General features: G+C 40.5%; 1 protein-coding gene across 1 annotated transcript in view; it reads right to left on the bottom strand.

The window, feature by feature from the left end:
* The window catches only part of CYP17A1 (cytochrome P450 family 17 subfamily A member 1), a 36,733-nt gene extending 19,258 nt beyond the window's left edge, over positions 1-17,475 (bottom strand). The window contains exons 1-2 of the mRNA XM_077455294.1: positions 17,123-17,475; positions 14,207-14,345 (exon numbers count right to left, since the gene is read on the bottom strand). Coding sequence (XP_077311420.1) covers positions 14,207-14,345; positions 17,123-17,437 — 454 coding nt within the window. The 5' untranslated portion in view covers positions 17,438-17,475. The remainder of the gene's footprint in view (positions 1-14,206; positions 14,346-17,122) is intronic.
* Between the last annotated feature and the right edge of the window lie 407 nt (positions 17,476-17,882).

The raw sequence follows: 17,882 nt of genomic DNA, 5'->3' as shown, positions 1-17,882 counted from the left end.
TGCTTGTCGAATTGTATCTGTTCTTCAGCGTGTACTTGTCAGTTCGTTCCTGTCTTTCAGTGCGTTCTATTTATAGTTCGCTTCTGATTTTCAGTGAGTTCTTGTCCGCTCATTTCTGATTTTCAGTTTGTTCTTCTCAGGTTCTCTTTGATATTCATTGCGTTCAATCAGTTTGTTCTGAGCAGCCATTCATTTATTAGCCATGTTGCAATTACGTACTCTTTGTAGAGTTCATGTTGTTGTTGGGCTTGGTGTTGGAGTTATTGCTTTGACCCAAGTCCAGTCCATGAGCAGGGGGAGGAAGAGTTATTGGACCAAGAATTGGTTGCTTAATCGTGACCAATTCTCTTATGCCTTTGTTGCCGGAGCACCAGGAGAATATTCCCAATGATTTCAGGAATTATCTCCGGATGACGGACCCCGACTTTCACCGTCTTTTGGCTTTTATGTCCCCTTATATTATGAAGCAGGACACCTGCATGTGGCAAGTCATCACTCCTGAACAAAGGCTCGTTGCCACCTTGTGGTATTTGGCGACGGGGAGAAGTCTCCAGGACATCAAGTTCATGACTGGGATCTCCCCCCAGGCTCTGGGAATCATTATTCCAGAGACCTGTTATGCCATCATTCAGGTCCTGCAAAAGGACTATATTAAGGTAAGATTTATCCTTTAACATCACATTCTATGTATTTAATGTTTGCTAATGTATTGTATTTATTTCATCATTCCATAATTACCATGATTGTAGTATGCTTTGAATGTCCGCTTTTAATGTTCCTTTTTTGTCCTTCATGCATATTTGCTTTCACTAACCTCCCCAGCATGCTATCCTGGGCCCATACACACCTAGCCTAGTCACTTAACATTGACTAGGTTGTATTTTGTTAGCTTCATTATAGTGTTTACCCTAAACACACCATAAAATATGTCCAAATGTTATGTAGTGCAAGAGGATTTTTTTGGGGGGGCCAAAACTTATTTGGAACCCTCCCTCCCCCCAACCGCTAAGTCAACCAATACTAATACTTGATCTGCTGACTTTGCCAAACCCATTTAGTAAATAACCCCCATTGCCACTGTAACCACACCAACTTTAACAAAAATGGTATTGAACATTGTAAGAAGAAGCCACACATTGTTGAGTATAAAACATTTTACTCCAAGCACATTCACATGTGTGTTATAAAAGGGTTTTTTACAAACCAACATCTTGGTGTATAACATGTATGTTTGACAGTATATAGCCCTTTTTTGTGGCTAAACAGGCATGTTTAAAACCATAACATACACATTCCCAACTCAGGAACTTACAAAGTTCAACTTTGCTAAAGAGAAGGCCATATGAGACATTAGTATGTCAAAACTGTGTTGATTTTGCCTTCATCGGATGGGGTGATCTCACCTCTGTAAAAGCCAAATTTTGAAGATGCACACAAATTGGGACTCAAAATTTGCATTTCCCACATGATCCCATTCCTAAAATGTGTGTATTTTCCCTGCATCTATTTTTCTAAAGCCACAAAACACAGTGTGTCAACGTGTGCTATCTGCCATCATGGGATATCAATGTATGCGTTTTGTGGGTGCAACCCCTTCCTCCAAACTAAAGTATATGAGAGGAAGGGGTTGCACCCCCAAAACACATCTATTGATCCCCCATGATGGGAGCTAGCACATGTTGACACACTGGGCCTTAATACAGAAAGGACAATCCACTTTGCCCTACAAGTGAGCATTCAAGAGCACTTGTATTGCAAAGTGATTTTGCTTTTTTTTTTAAATAAGCCACAGTGTGTCAACATGTGCTAGCTCCCATAATGGGGGATCAATGGATGTGCATGCTTCCCTTCATAGTCTGTCCACCATCTCCACCATCTCTTCAAAGGACATATTTGAGGCCTTATATCTCCTCCTGGATCTGGAACTGCCTTGCTCCAGGCTTTTGTCGTCATTGCTAATAACAGCAGACACCTGCTGTGTCTCTGCCACTGCCCTGAAGAGAAGAGGCAGGGGATACACTACAAAGGACGGGGCGGAGTTTCATGCACATGCACAGTGTATATAAAGCATAACACACGGGCGTACATATGATCTGTGAGTGGAGGACGGAGGATTGTTGGCGCCGACTGTTCAAACGAAGGTACAATTGTAACGGGGCATCAGTGGTTAGTGGCCTATACTGCTTATAGATTAAGGCCTATATTGGGACAAAATTAGGAGAGTTAAGCCTAACATTAGGGTTTGTCTTGTGTTGTGTCTTGCAGATAAAATGGTAAATAAATTCAGACCCTGACTTCCTGCCCAGCTAAATACAGGGAGCTGCCATGTCTCTGGCAAGTTGAATGCAGGGACTATTCGAACAAGCAAAAGAGGAAGGCAGCGCTGGATCAACTGTTGGAATTGGTGAAGCCTGTGTATCTGTTAGAAGATTTTGAGTTAAATTAATATTTTAAGTGATAAAAGTTTCTGAAAAATATATGAAACACATGAATGTTATAAAGTAATTAGGGTTAGTCTCTGAAGTTACAGAACACACAGGGAAAAATGACAGAGAGAAGAGGTTTTGCTGTGTAGATACTTCTATTCTGAGTTACTATGTCAGGACAATGGGTGGAGTTACATATTTACATAGTTAGTCAGGTTGAAAAAAGACACAAGTCCATCCAGTTCAACCAAAAAAAGAAATATATAATAAATATCATACCAGCCCATATACCCAATTCTATACCCACAGTTGATCCAGAGGAAGGCAAAAAACCCCAGCAGAGCATGATCCAATTTGCTAAAGCAGGGGAAAAAATTCCTTCCTGATCCCCCGAGAGGCAATCGGATTTTCCCCGGATCAACCTTACCTATAAATTTTAGTACCCTGTTATATTATGTACACTTAGGAAATAATCCAGGCCTTTCTTAAATGCAATCCACTGAGCTGGCCATAACCACCTCTGCAGGGAGTCTATTCCACATTTTCACAGCTCTTACTGTGAAGAAACCTTTCCGTATTTGGAGATGAAATCTCTTCTCCTCTAGACGTAAAGAGTGCCTCCTTGTCCTCTTTGTTGACTGTAAAGTGAATAACTCGACACCAAGTTCCCTATATGGACCCCTTATATATTTGTACATGTTGATCAAATCCCCCCTTAATCTCCTCTTCTCAAGAGTGAATAAATTCAGTTCCTCTAATCTTTCCTCATAGCTGAGTTCCTCCATGCCTCTTATCAGTTTGGTTGCCCTTCTCTGTACTTTCTCCAGTTCCCCGATATCCTTTTTGAGAACTGGTGCCCAAAACTGAACGGCATATTCCACATGAGGTCTTACTAATGATTAAAACAGGGGCAAAATGATATCTCTCTCTCTGGAGTACATACCTCTCTTAATACAGGAAAGGACTTTGCTCGCTTTGGAAACCGCAGCTTGGCATTGCAAAACCCCCAGATCCTTCTCCACTATGGATCCCCCCAGTTGTACTCCCCTTAGCATGTATGATGCATGCATATTCTTAGCCCCCTAGTGCATAACTTTACATTTCTCAACATTAAACCTCATCTGCCACATAGTCGCCCAATTAGACAGAGCATTGAGGTCGGCTTGTAAATTGGAAACATCCTGTAAGGACGTTATTCCACTGCATAGCTTGGTGTCATCTGCAAAGACGGAAATGTTACTTTTGATCCCAGACCCAATATCATTTATAAAGATATTAAAAAGTAAGGGTCCCAGCACTGATCCTTGGGGTACACCACTGATAACCTTAGACCATTCAGAGTAAGAATCATTAACCACTACTCTCTGAATTCTGTCTTTTAGCCAGTTTTCAATCCATTTACAAACTGATGTTTCCAAACCTGTAGACTTTACCTTACACATGAGCCGTGTGTGCGGAACTGTATCGAACGATTTTGCAAAATCCAAATATATCACGTCCACCGCCACCCCTCTGTCCAAGGTTTTACTTACCACCTCATAAAAAGAAATCAGGTTTGTCTGGCAACTTCTGTCTTTCATGAATCCATGCTGTTTGTTGCTCAAAATATTTTTTTCCTGCAAGAACTCGTCTATGTGGTCTTTTATTATTCCCTCCAGTATCTTCCCAACTATAGAAGTTAAACTAACGGGTCTATAATTACTTGGTAAAGACTTTGTTCCCTTTTTAAAAATATAGGCACCACATTGGCCCTGCGCCAATCCAGTGGTACTATTCCTGTCATTAATGAGTCCTTAAAAATTTGATACAATGGCTTTGAAATTACAGAGCTCAATTCTTTTAGGATCCGTGGGTGGATGCCATCAGGTCCAGGTGCTTTATCCACCTTTATTCTGTCCAAATATTTCTGGACCATATCACTTATGAGCCATTGTGGATTTGGGGCTGCGTCAGTACCACCCCCATTATGGACATGAGCTCCCCCATGCTCCTTTGTATACACAGAGCTGAAGAAAGTATTTAATAAGTTAGCCTTCTCTCCCCAGTCACCCACTCCAGATTATTTTGCAAAGGGCCTACATGCTCAGACTTAACCTTTTTACTATTAACATATTTTAAGAATTTTTTGGGGTTTGTCCTACTATCTTTTGCAATCCGTCTTTCATTTTGAATTTTTGCATCCTTGATTTCCTTTTTACATATTCTGTTATATTCCTTGTAACATTTAAATGACACTAGCGTTCCTTCATTTTTATATTTTTTAAAAGCTCTTTTTTATAGTTTATAGCTTTTTTAACTTTGGCCGTGAGCCACATCGGTTTTATTTTTAACCTTTTAAACTTATTGCCCATGGGAATCACAAACAGTCTTTTTGAAGAATTCCCATTTCTGTTCTGTGCCCATTGGTGCCAATATTCTCTCCCAGTCTAAGTCCTGGAGAGCAGCCCTCATCCTTGGAAAATTTGCTCCCTTGAAATTAAGTGTTTTTATCTTTCCCGTATTTGATTTTTGCTTACAGCTAACATCAAATGAAATCATGTTATGGTCACTGCTACCCAGATGTTCCTTTATCTGAACATTAGTAATACGTTCTGCATGGTTTGAGATTACCAGGTCCAACAGAGCATCATTCCTAGTTGGGGCCTCAATAGTTATGCTACTTATCTTTAGACTGAAGCCATATAAGAATGGGTGTTACTCTAGGATATGCTGACATAATATTATGAAACAGTATAAGAATGGAGGTTGAATGGTAGTTAGAAAGAGAGGTGGCAAGCGAGGGAAGGAACCCTACACTTTGGAGAATGTAACATCTGATATCTCTGCCTCCTTCTGAAGCCATCACCATACCATATGTTACCATATCTTTCTGAACAATAAAACAAACTCTTCTTGAAGTATCGAATGAACTAAGGATTCTACAATTTCTAATATGAAACAAATTCCTAAAAGTAAGGTGGAGATGTGGCCTTGGATAAAGACAGACACACTTCTCCTTTACACACCCTCTAGGAGAGAAGACACTGACATATTTACACAAACACTTTACTATTCATCCAGAAATGCCCCTGAGATAGTAGATATTAGAGGCGTTTGGGTGTCCAGTAAAAGTCGAGGGTGAGTTTTTATTTGTCTGTTTTTCTCCCCTCTAGCCAAAGTTTGTAACTTTGTACGAAGAAAAAAAAAAATGACCCAGCTTATGAAGTTGATCGACAAGGCCATTTGGACAGTATGCTGCCAGTTATTTTGGAAATCCAGGACTTTGTGTAAATGTAACATTACATACGTGAGGTTTTCTGCCAAGGTTAGTTCCTAAGAAGGTGAGAAAGTCTCACATAAGAGAATATTGGGTTGTTGCCCAAGAAGAAAAAAAGTGTTGAAACAGGAACTAAGACTTCACGTCATTTGAAAAAGCCACCATTGTAGGTACAACAGGCAGATGTACTCTTTGGGTGAGCTAATATGAAAGTCGGATTTTAATGTTTGAAGATGGAAGGTACAAGGACAAAGGCAAAGAAAGGCACACAATTCAAGGAACAAGGCAACAAGAAAATGATTCTTCAAAGAAAAAGCAACAAATGAAAGAAAAAGCAACGAGCGAAAGAAAAGGCAACAAACAACAGACAAAGCTAAGACATTATTCATTTCTTGTTTTTTTTTTTTTTAAGTGTACACAGGACTACAATATATAAAAGGATAACATGGGATGGTTAACATCTGAAGGCTCAGAAGTTTGTCCCTGTACTATTGGGAATACATGCAGTAGTAAGGTAATTAATGCCAAAGTGGAAATAAGTTCTTTAATAAGGAAACTAAGTTTAATGCTGCATGTAAATGTTTATGAATATTTAGGCCCCGAACAACAGGGCTTAAATTTTCAACAGAAAATCTATGTTATTATACGTGGTCATTCTAAAACACATAAATGGGGGCAGAACCAAGTTTTCAGAGAAACTATTGATTAAGATTGTGGAAAGAACTGTATGAAATTGAGATAATAGAAAACAACATGGTGTTTAGTGTTTTACAAAAATCCTACAGCTTTGGTTGCAGGAAATAATAAGTTAAGGATAGAGCAATTTTTACAAAAATTTCCAAACTTGGATGAAATTAAAAGTAGTAGATAGTTCTAATTTACTTAAGGCTACCTAGAGAAAATATTAAAATATGAAAGTTTTGTTCAATCTAAAAAAAAAAAAAAAAAAAACTATTGTTAAAAGTCTTTGTAAATTAGTATTTCTGGTAAAAGTAAGGACTTTGGTTGGGGGAGGAGTTTTTCTTGGGGAAATGGCCAATCGCAGTTCATGGGCAGGGCCCAATCTGTGAGTTTCACAAGACTGTCCCCTAAACAAATTTTTTGTCATTACTATAATCAGGAAAGTCATATTATAACGTAGTGCACATGACTTTTGGCAGATGTACAAATAAAATATGTTTAAAAAGTGGTAAAAAGGTTAAACATTATAAAAAACGAGAAACAAAATTGTTACCAAATTGTACAGTGAATGGTATACAAAGCATGGTTGCTAAGACTGACAGTCAGACCCCTTTCACATTGCCGAGTCCATAGCATCGGCGGTAAAACGCCGATATTTTTAGCGGCGTTTTACCGTCGGATTTGCAGTGCATTTTGGCTGCTAGCAGCCGAGAGAGGGTTAAAACCGCCTGCAATAGTGCTGTTCTCAGGTATTGTAAAACGTATGAATAGTATTATAAAGCCTAAATAGGGTAAGATGATTCAAGAAAAAAGTAAAGATTGGGTGCCTTATTTACCTGCTATAGTTTTAGTTTAGAAACGCTATTATTTTCTAAACATAGGGTTTGTTAACTTTTTGAGTTAATGACAGGATGTCTTTTGAGATTAGCATTTTTTTTTTGGTGGGGGAGTGGACCTTGGGTGAGAGTTGCCACACTTTTTTCCCCAGGATTTGACCCCCGAATTATAGTTTTTTGTTTCAAAAGAATTGGTAAAAAATATAAATAATTGGTAATAAATAAGAATAAGATGGGTAAACACAGAAAGGATTATCAGTCTAGAATGGTTTACATTGAACAATTAAAATTTCTTAGGAAAACATATTTTTTTATAAGAATTTGATACTTGTTCTAATTTTCTTTTGTAGATATGTCTTTTTTTAAATTTAAAGAAAATTATTAGATAGATAAATAGAAAAATAGAAAGATAGAATATATAAAAATATGACAATCAAATAATGGGAAAGTTATGTTTTTTTTATGTATCTACAGATGAGAAGATTATTTATTATGTTTATAATTTTTCAGTGTCAAGGATAATGTATAAAAACTTACATTGTAGAAGTTATTTAGTTATTGAAATTTCCAGGAATGGAAGAAATTGTATTTATTAATTTATATTACAAAGCAATATAATTTGATATTTGTTTCTTCTTTATACTAAAATAGTTAAATTATATGGTTAAAGTTATAAGAGTTTCACAAGAAGTTAAATACATTTATGAAGTTGAAAGAAGAAAATCTTTAATATTACATGATTTAGATGGAGAATTCATTAAAATCAATAAATAATATAACAATGTATATTTTTTTCTCAATGTAATGAAATAGTTAAATATTTTTCATATGAATATCTCAGAGTTTTGGAAAATTATTATATACAATATCTGACACACTAAATTGTATTAGGGCCAGTTCATACCAGATGCAGCTCCGTGCGCTTTTTTTCTGCACTAAAAATGCATGCACAGTGTTTTTCATGTATTCCAGTGGCTCTAGTTCACACCATGCAGTCGGTTTCTGCCCAGTTTCCGGTCAATTTCTGGTGCAGAAACTGACCGGAACTGACTGTATTTGTGCAGAAAAAAACGGAACTGCACAGAACTGCATGGAACTGCATCTGGTGTGAACTGGTCCTTAATGTTTATTGTATTGTATTAGGGCCAGTTCACACCAGGAGCAGTTCCATGCAATTTTTTTCTGCACTATGGGCTAGTTCACACCAGACACAGTTCTGTTTAGTTCCGTGTGCTTTTTTTCTGCACTAAAAATGCATGCACAGTGTTTTCCATGTATTCCAATGGCTCTAGTTCACACCATGCAGTCCGTTTCTGGTGCAGAAACTGACCGGAACTGACTGTATAGGCCAGTTCACACCAGATGCAGTTCTGTGCAGTTACATTTTTTTCTGCACCAATACAGTCAGTTCTGGTGCAGAAACTGACCGTAAACTGACCAGAAACTGACTGCATGGTGTGAACTAGAGCAATTAGAATACATGGAAAACACTGTGCATTTTCATACACAGGAAAGTCTCAGTCAGGAGGAGGCCGTGGCAAGCAGCCCAACAGAATCCCAGGTTCCCCCCCTCCGACCTCCAACCAAAAGGACCAAGAAGGCATGGAATCTTGAGGAGTCCTTGGCTGTTTTCTTAAAATAGGCTACTGTGGCACTTACCACAACCCCTGATGTCCACAGAGCATTTGGATGTGTCACTGCAAGCAAACTAGGACACATGGGGGAGGGTCAAAGCACAATCTGTGAAGAAATAATTTTGAAGGCCCTAAACAAGGGGACGAGGGGCAAACTCACAACTCAAACCCACCTGTGTGAGTTGGACCATACTCCTCCAGTAACACCACCAACACCACAGCCACCTAACCCACCACAGCAGCATGGAAGGAAGCGTGAAGGAAGTGTTGAGAGTGATTGCTTGGGTTTGGTGTGGTCTGGCAAAAAACGCAGACTGTTGTAAGACCACAGCCTCGGGAAATATATGTCATCCACTGCTGCTCCCGATCTCCTGGACCGTATTGCGCTCCCTATTAAATGTACTCCTCAGGTTACCAATTTTGACAGTAAAATAATGGATGTCTGCCCTGGGGTACAAAGACTTCACCAATTCCAACTGTTTCTCCAGTTGCCTTCCTCTTTATTTTGTTATGACCTTGTGCTCCCTATTAAATTTTAAATTTTGGTTTTGACAAATACTTGGATATGTGTTTTACTTCAAAAAGGACAGTTTGTTTGTGAGTAGGCAGGTACATTTTCAAAAATACAATGTCAAATTAACAAGGGACACCAACATGGAGATCACAAGAAAAAAAATAAAAATATTATTCTGGAGATCACGAGAAAAAAACCCCAACAAAAACAAATATTATTCAGGAAATCAAAAGAATTAATAAAAAACACATTTGTCATAACTCTGTGAATATCAGCATCAAAGCAACTTCATTATTTTAGCATTATAAAGAAGAGAATGCGCTGCATTGAGAGATTTCATAATTTGCTGCGTGACGAATGTGATATCTCCATTATGAATGCTAGTTTTACAAGACCGAGCGTGGCTCGTACTTGATTCCGAACATGCGTGAACTTTTGTGCGATGGACTTGTGTATATACAATCGGAAAGTCCGACAACAAAATTTTGTTGGCGGAAAATTTGAGAACCTGCTAGCAAACATTTGTTGGCAGAAAGTCCGACAACAAATGTTCGATGGAGCATACACACGGTCGGACTTTCAGCCAACAAGCTCACATCCAACATTTCCCGTCTGAAAATCTGACTGTGTGTACGCGGAATTACAATTATACATAAGGATAACAGATACAGCTGCAGCGTAGCTGGTCCACAGCTCAATTGGGCATGGCACTGATACAAATATAACTTCAGCTTTTATACAAAGATTGCAGAACGTTTGTCTATGTATGGCATGATACCAAAGCACAAGTCATCTTTAAAGGGGTTGTAAATGTAAATGTTTTTTCACCTTAATGCATTCTATGCATTAAGGTGAAAAAACATCTGACAGTGCCTGTGCCCCCAGCCCCCCCGTTTTACTTACCTGACCCCTCGAAAGTCCCGTGCTCGTCCCCCGACGTCCTTTCCACCGTTCAGCCTGGCCGCTGATTGGCTGGAGTGGATGGATGTAAAGCAGCGCAGCCATTGGCTCGCGCTGCTGTCAATCACATCCACTGACGCGGAGCGCCGAGGGGCGGGGCCGTGTGATACAGCGAGCGGCTATGGCCGCCAGCTGTATCACGGGAGCGCGCCCGCAGATGCTTTTCACCATGCGAGGGAGCTCGCATGAACGTGAGAAGCACCTGCGGGAGGAAGCCGAGACAGCCGCCGAGGGACCCCAGAAGAGCAGGTTCGGGGCCACTCTGTGCAAAACGAGCTGCACAGTGGAGGTAAGTATAACATGTTTGTTATTTAAAAAAAATAAAAAATTCACTTTACAATCCCTTTAACTAATTATTCATACAAACTAGTCAAGACGTCACTTGGCAGCACATCTCGCACATAATTTCACAACATTGCCTAATACTGAAGTAGTTGAGAACATATTAAAAGGGGAACTCCAGACTCCTAAGAACACATTCAATATACAGTTCAATATAGGGAGAACGCCGGACTCCAGATATTCGGTATCTTAATCCCTCCTGTAGTTCCAACTCTTCGGTATAAGGCTCCCTCTGTGTCAGCCAAACTAGTCCCTTTGGATGACCCCTCTTATGTAACTATAAGATTGATTAATATTTGGGAGACAACCTGTTGCTTGAGCTGTGAACATGAATATCTGTAGCAGTTGGGGTGGCCTTACTCTGTATGTCATGAACAACTTGACCACTAGATGTCAGAAGAGCTCTTACCACAATGCTGTGTGGCTGTGTGCCCAGAACATGCCCTGTTGAATGTAACTAAATGCTACTAGCTAACAGACAAATACGTACACCATATCAGGTGAATAATCTAAACATTTTTCAAGTAAGAACACTAAATGTGATGTCCCTGTTGGGAGACAAGGCCAGGACTGTAAAACATAAGAATCTTATGTTTGTAAATTGGAACTAAAGGCAGTTTATATTTAGCTTTTCTCCAATGGTCCTGTCCCTTGACAGCGCTGGCATCTTCTCCTGTGTGCCGGTTTTCAGCCATCTTCATTGGGTGACAAGGGGTGACATCACTCCTGCACATAAACAGGAGACCACTCTCTGACACACAGAGATAGGGCCAGCCAATGTAAGCTGAGCTGCACATGTGCAGCTCAATTTACATGCTGTGGGATGCTGCAAACAGGCAGGTAAGTGTATTTTATTGCAGAAGAGACATTACATGTCTCTTCTACAATAAAGAACCTTCCTGTTTGCAGAAAACAACATTGGAACTTTAGTTCCGCTTTAAGAGTTGTACTCAAGTAACTGTGCTGAGAGAAATATGGAAGCAGCCATTGCTGGCCTTTAAAAATACTTGGCCACAAGTTACTTCAGAACTTTCAGAGTCCCTGATATGAATACATATCTGGAAAGTCAAGGCTCCACATTTGTTTTCTTATTCCAGCACAGTGAAAATTACAAAATTACAGCAGTTTGCAGCAGCATGACAGCCAGTCAACTAGCATCTTCAGAAGGAGAGGTCATCATTGGAAGCCCCTATACGCTCTCAGTAAAGGTTTTCTTTAAAATAGAACAAATGTCATCAATATGCAAATGTTATTATTTGTCACTATGGCCATTACAATGGGAGGACTAAATATAAACAATCAGCATGTTACATGCATTTACTGCAATGGTAGATAATTTAATATGGTGTCCAGTGCATGATACCCTCATAGACTACTTGCATGTGCCTACCAACTTACAGTAGATTCTGCTCTCTGGCAGTACATTCTGTACAGGAGGAGAACAGGAAAAACACTATTGGCCTCAGGAAGATCATTTAGATTTGCTCATCTGTGAGATGACTATCAGGAGAAAAGTTTTTATAATTTTGTTATGAATTTTGCTATGGACAGTGCTTCTATAAATTAGGGATGCACCATTTTTTTAACACGAGTACTGATACTTTTATTTAAGTACTCGCCGATACCAATTCCTGACACCCATCGCCTAGGAAGAGTAGGTCGAGGGGTGGTTTTGGAGGTGGGGAGGGGGTAGGGAATTAGGTGAGACTGGGTTGAGGGCAAGGTGAGGGGAGGGGTTTGGTTGGGGGTTGGGGTGAGGGTAGGGTGGGGGGGAGTAGGGGGGTGAGAGCAGGGTGGGGGCTTGTAGGGGGATAAGTGAGGATGAAGATGCACAGGGGTAATTAGGATGAAGAAGCGCAAGGTTGATGAGTATGCAGCAGAGGACTTCTCTTTCCTGTCTATGTAATCTGCCCCCCCCCCCCCCCCCAGGTTTAATCCTTAAGGTGCCGGCTCCTTCACTCACCATACACCATGGCCCTTCCATTCTCATACAGAAGCCTGCAGAGCCAGATGTGAGGATGAGCAGAAAAGTTGAACACCAACAGCTCCAGCGCACCTTAATGCTAGAAGAGCTCTAGAGTCTGGGAAGACATTGCTGTCCTGTACTGCCCCATTTATGCCAGCTCTGCCCTCACTCCGAACCACACTCCCGGCTCACTTACATAGCCCTGCTACAGCAGTCATAGCCAGCAATGACAAAGCTCCAAGAAGGGGCCACCCGCCTGCCTGCTCAATAACTAGGAAACTCGCTCCCAGCATGAGGCCCACACTGCATGGTGGGAGCTGTAGTACTCTGCTGCCTGTTAGTGTACGGCCGGTCTAAGAGCATCGGTACGGCTTCCCCCCTCTAAACCTACCACAGTGCTACCTAATGCGGCGGCTCTGTTTCTTAACAACCAATAATTGCCAACATTCTTTTCTTTACATTTCAGCTGTTAACTGGCAAATCTCGCTGACAGCTTGAAAGAAAAAAAAGTCAGATGGTATCGGTTTCATGTATCAGTACATTTGCACAAGTACCGATACCCATGCAAATGCCTAGCATCGGCTACTATAAATGAAAGGATAATGTCATCCAGCACTGAAATTCCCACATTTAGTACCATATGGTATGTACAGTACATATAAACACCAAAGTATGACCTCACTTGACAGTTCCATGGCTGAGATAACCTAGGTGTAGGGCCTATGTCTAACTACTAGCTATTTTATGATTAATCTAGAATGTGGCAGTCGGTCTCCTCTATCTGAGCTTCACTTTGGGATAAACAGAGAATTTACAAAGCAGTAACTCATTACTGTATTTAATTTGAATCCAAATGCAGGCATTTTAGCAATCTGTGTTATGATTGGACACAACTTCCACCTGTAAAATGAAAGTACCCTGCTTTTGGTGTGGCGTAATTTTATCACCCACATGTGAATCTCGCCTCAAGGAGTTCATCCAATGATTTTGCTTGTTCATGAAACTAAGGCTTGCCTTCAGGAGCTAGGTCTACAAAAGATCTGGGGCTAGAGCTCATGGCAGTGTAGTAAAGAAAGTCATATGCTTGGGCGAGCGTACATATATATATCAAGTAATATACGTGTGTATATATCTCCAGAGAGCCCCCCACTTACATTAGGGTCCCCAGAGAGCCTCCCCCTTACATCAGGGTCCCCAGAGAGCCTCCCCCTTGCATCAGGGTCCCGAGAGAGCCCCCTTCCATTGCATCAGGGTCCCCAGAGAGCCCCCCCACTTACGCCAGGGTTCCCAGAGAGCCTCACCTTACATTATGGCCCCCAGAGAGCCTCCCCCTTAAATCGGGGGTCCCTGGAGAGCCTCCCCCTTAAAATCAGTTTCCTCAGAGAGCCCCCCTTAAAATCAGGGTCCCCAGAGAGCCCCCCACTTGCATCAGGGTCCCCAGAGAGCCTCCCCTCCCCCTTCAGATACTCTGGGCTATGGGCTCCAGATTCGGGACTATAGCCCCAAAAGCCACCTCCTAGCAATGCCACTGCCTGCCTTAGTTCATATTTGCAGTCATGTCTCAAAGCTGTCGTGATGTCTGCATACTCACTGATCTTCTCAATGGCAACTGTCCCTTCACCGAACATACACAGCGCTGAATGGACCATTTTGCGGTGAAACTTCCAGGTTGGGCTATAGTCAGCAAATGCAATGTCCTTGCCATCTCTTGTCAATATATCTGTTGTCAACTTAAAATTAAAGAAACATTAGGCATATTACACAGTGACTATCACATTTCTGTAACTCTTAAGCCAGGTACACACAGGCAGAATGTCGGCAGACATTTGCCAGTTAAAAAAAAAATAAGACCAACATTCGGCCTGTGTGTATTTCGGTCTGTCCAGCAGAAGCCAGCCGGCCGTCATGTGTCTGATAAGCATGCTGGAAAACCAGCAGCCAACCGACTCCCAATCAGCACTCTCAGTCAATGGCAGAGAGCACTGATTGGAGTGTTCTGGTGGAGGACTGTCCACCTGTCAGAACTCAACAGCTCAGGGGGGAGATCGCTGTACTTACTTTGCCTAGTGAGTAAAGCGGCTCCGTCCGGAGCTGACATTTTTTTTTTTTCGTTAAACCCGCTGAGTTGAACGGGAAACAACAATAGTCTATACCAAGCTTTACATCCCACTGAAAACCCTCATCAATACACCAAACAAATGAGCCAGTACTGGTCTCCTGTCTTTCCCATACATTTGATAATAATAATAATAATAATAGATTTTATTTATAATGCACTTTACATCAAAAAGATCTCAAAGTGCTACAAGTTAAAATGAACAACTAATAGAATATAGATAATGCATTTCAACTTATAAAAAACTTACTCAGCCAGCTATGGGTAGACCTTTGTAAGTCAAAATGTTTTCCCTTTCTGCTGTATACTGGACTACTTAATTTTTTTAATTTATCAGACTGTACGGATTATGTATGGACTCAAATGTTGACTTTTACTCCTCAATACTTTCCTTTCCATAAATGGTTTACCACTCTATGGGAAAGGAATATTTGTTGCAGAGATGAAAAGTAGTCCCTGTCCGTTTCACCTTGCCATGCCCCCCCCCCTCCCTTTATATATATCTATATGTATATATATATATATATATATATATATATATATATATATATATAAACTGGGATACTATGCATTAGAATATTGATGGAAGTAGAACAATTGTTTTTTGTTTTGTTTCTGTCTTTTTCTTGTAATGATAAATATTAATAACAATTGATAATAAAAAAAATAAAATGCAAAGTTGGGTAGGGGCACCCAAAACTCTCAGGTGGACAGAAACAGAGTTGGGAACTGTGGCAGTTACATTGCTCATGCCTGAAGTGATTGCCGCTGGTCCAATCTGAATGGCTGCCCTGCTGCTCACTAAACACAGAAGGGCACCTGCTCAGCATGGGCACCATTCAGAGAACACTTTGCATTTTCTCAATTAATGCAGAGTTCTTTAACTGGACGAGGTGGAGATTGTGCCGTGCCTCCCTACCCCATTAAGATTCCACAGTTTTGGCACATGTATACTTAGATTGGTCCAATCTAAATCAATGTAACTATGTAATAAATTGCCTTACCTAAACGTCAGCTTTAATATCCGCTAATAGTCTTTTATGTGCTTGTTCATTGTCATTATAAAAGAAAAAAAGAAAACTCTGATCCATAAAACAGTTTATGAGTAATATGTAATGGCACTATTGTAGCCACAAAAAGGAGTTTTAATTCTCGTCTTTCAGGAGAACTGTCTGTATTGTATTCAACAACTGTCCATTTCAGGTTTCAATAAATACAGTCCTGTTTTAGGTCCAGGGGTTCTTTATTATTACTATTAATGGCTGTTACTAAATAGCTTATTTTAGTTAAATAACTTTCTCCCAGCTGAGTTATCGGGTCTTGTGGTTTTATGGCCGACAGGTAGAGGATGCTGGGGCTCATTGCTGAACAAGGGCTGGTAATATAAACTTATCCTTAGGGTCCATTCACACCATCGGGTTGTTATGATTACTGCAATGCATAGTAGCATATGAAGCTCAGTTGCAATGTGTTGAGGTGACATTCATTTTGCTACTCGGCCCTGCAGCACAACACAACACAAAATGTGGATTGTGTTAAAGACAAATGAGGCAGAAGCATTTTTTTTCCCCTGTGTTCAAGCAGGTTGTTGCAGCATATTCCAGTGCAAATGAGTCCTACTAGAGTCTAGGGGGTGTAGAATATGGTAACTTATAGCAACCAACCTACATTCAGTTTACTGTAGTCAAGAGAGATGGGGTCTGGCTGGTTGCTATTTATAACATGGCTCTTCAACTTTGGATCTTATTAAACTAGCCAATTTTTTGTCTAATGCCCCGTACACGCGTTCGGACTTTCCGACGGAAAATGTGTGATCGGATTGTGTTGTTGGAAAATCCGATCATGTGTGAGCTCCATTGGACTTTTTCCATCTGAATTTCCGACACATAAAGTTTGAGAGCTGGATCTAAAATTTTCCGACACCAAAATCCGATCGTTTAAATTCTGATCGTGTGTAGAAAATTCTGACGGACAAAGTGGCACACATGCTCAGAATAAATTACGAGATGAAAGCTATTGACCCGTGTATAGTCCCGTCTTACGTGTTCTACGTCACCGCGTGATTTTCTGACAACTTTGTGCTGCCGCGTGTATGCTAGACAAGTTTGGGCCAAAATCCCTCGGAAAAAATCAGAGGGATTTTGTCGTCAGAAAGTCCGACCGTGTGTACAGGGCATTAGTGGTGTGTGTTTTTTTCTTTTAAAGGCACTCAGCCTTTACGTTCTGTGGCCCCAGAACTTTTCTTTTAATGCTTTATCTTTAAGAAACTAAACACAGACCAACATAATGTATATAGTATTAAAGAAATTGCAAAACCTAAAAATAAACACTGTGATCCTATTTAACATCCTGATCTATGAATTGCACACCTCTTGGTTTTGTGATACTCACTGTGCGGGGTCTCCCACCAAATGTTTTGCCCTTCTTCAGCAAGACCTCTCTGGCGTCCTCATGGTTATTCACTACAACCACATAGTGGGAACCCATCATAAAGGAGTAGAGGCTGCCATACTTCTTCTGCAGGTTACAGAACAGGATGTGTGGAGGCAGCTTATTTCCAAGGTGAAGTAAACTTCCGATGACAGGCAATGATGGTAAGCTCTTGGGGTACTTTACATATCCATGGCTCCTGGATCCCATTCTCCAGACAGAGATGAGGAATAGCACTGAGACTAGAAGCAAAGCACAGCCAAGCCACACGATCATGCTGGAGTCTTAATTGCCTTGAAATGATCACTACAGTGTTCTTGCCAAATAAATATTATGGGGGATTTCCTCTGCAGCCAATCAGAACCCACTGGTTATTAACCCTTGACTACTCAAAGTATTCTATCTCCTTATTCAGTAATCAATCAAATGTGTTTCTTATGCACTTTCCAAGATCCCAGGTTCTAAATCAGTGTTGCCAAACCCCCGAAACTAAAATATACTGGCAAGACAACAAAATTTACAAACAGCACCATTGTTTTACTGGCAAAATACTTATGAAATGTCCTGCAGAGCCAAATTTTTTTACTGACATCGCATAAGTACCTAAAATGGTTGTTTTCAGTGCTAAACAGTGCAAATATCAATATTTAAACTCTAAACATGTAGCTAGTGCTATTGGCAATGTGTTTAAAGCGGTCCTCCACCCTGAAGTGGAAGTTCC

The sequence above is a fragment of the Lithobates pipiens genome, unplaced genomic scaffold (genome assembly GCF_037356315.1).
Source record: "Lithobates pipiens isolate NorthernLeopardFrog02 unplaced genomic scaffold, aLitPip1_a1.2 Scaffold_25, whole genome shotgun sequence".
NCBI classification, from domain to species: domain Eukaryota; kingdom Metazoa; phylum Chordata; class Amphibia; order Anura; family Ranidae; genus Lithobates; species Lithobates pipiens.
This window is presented reverse-complemented; position numbering and strand designations above follow the sequence as displayed.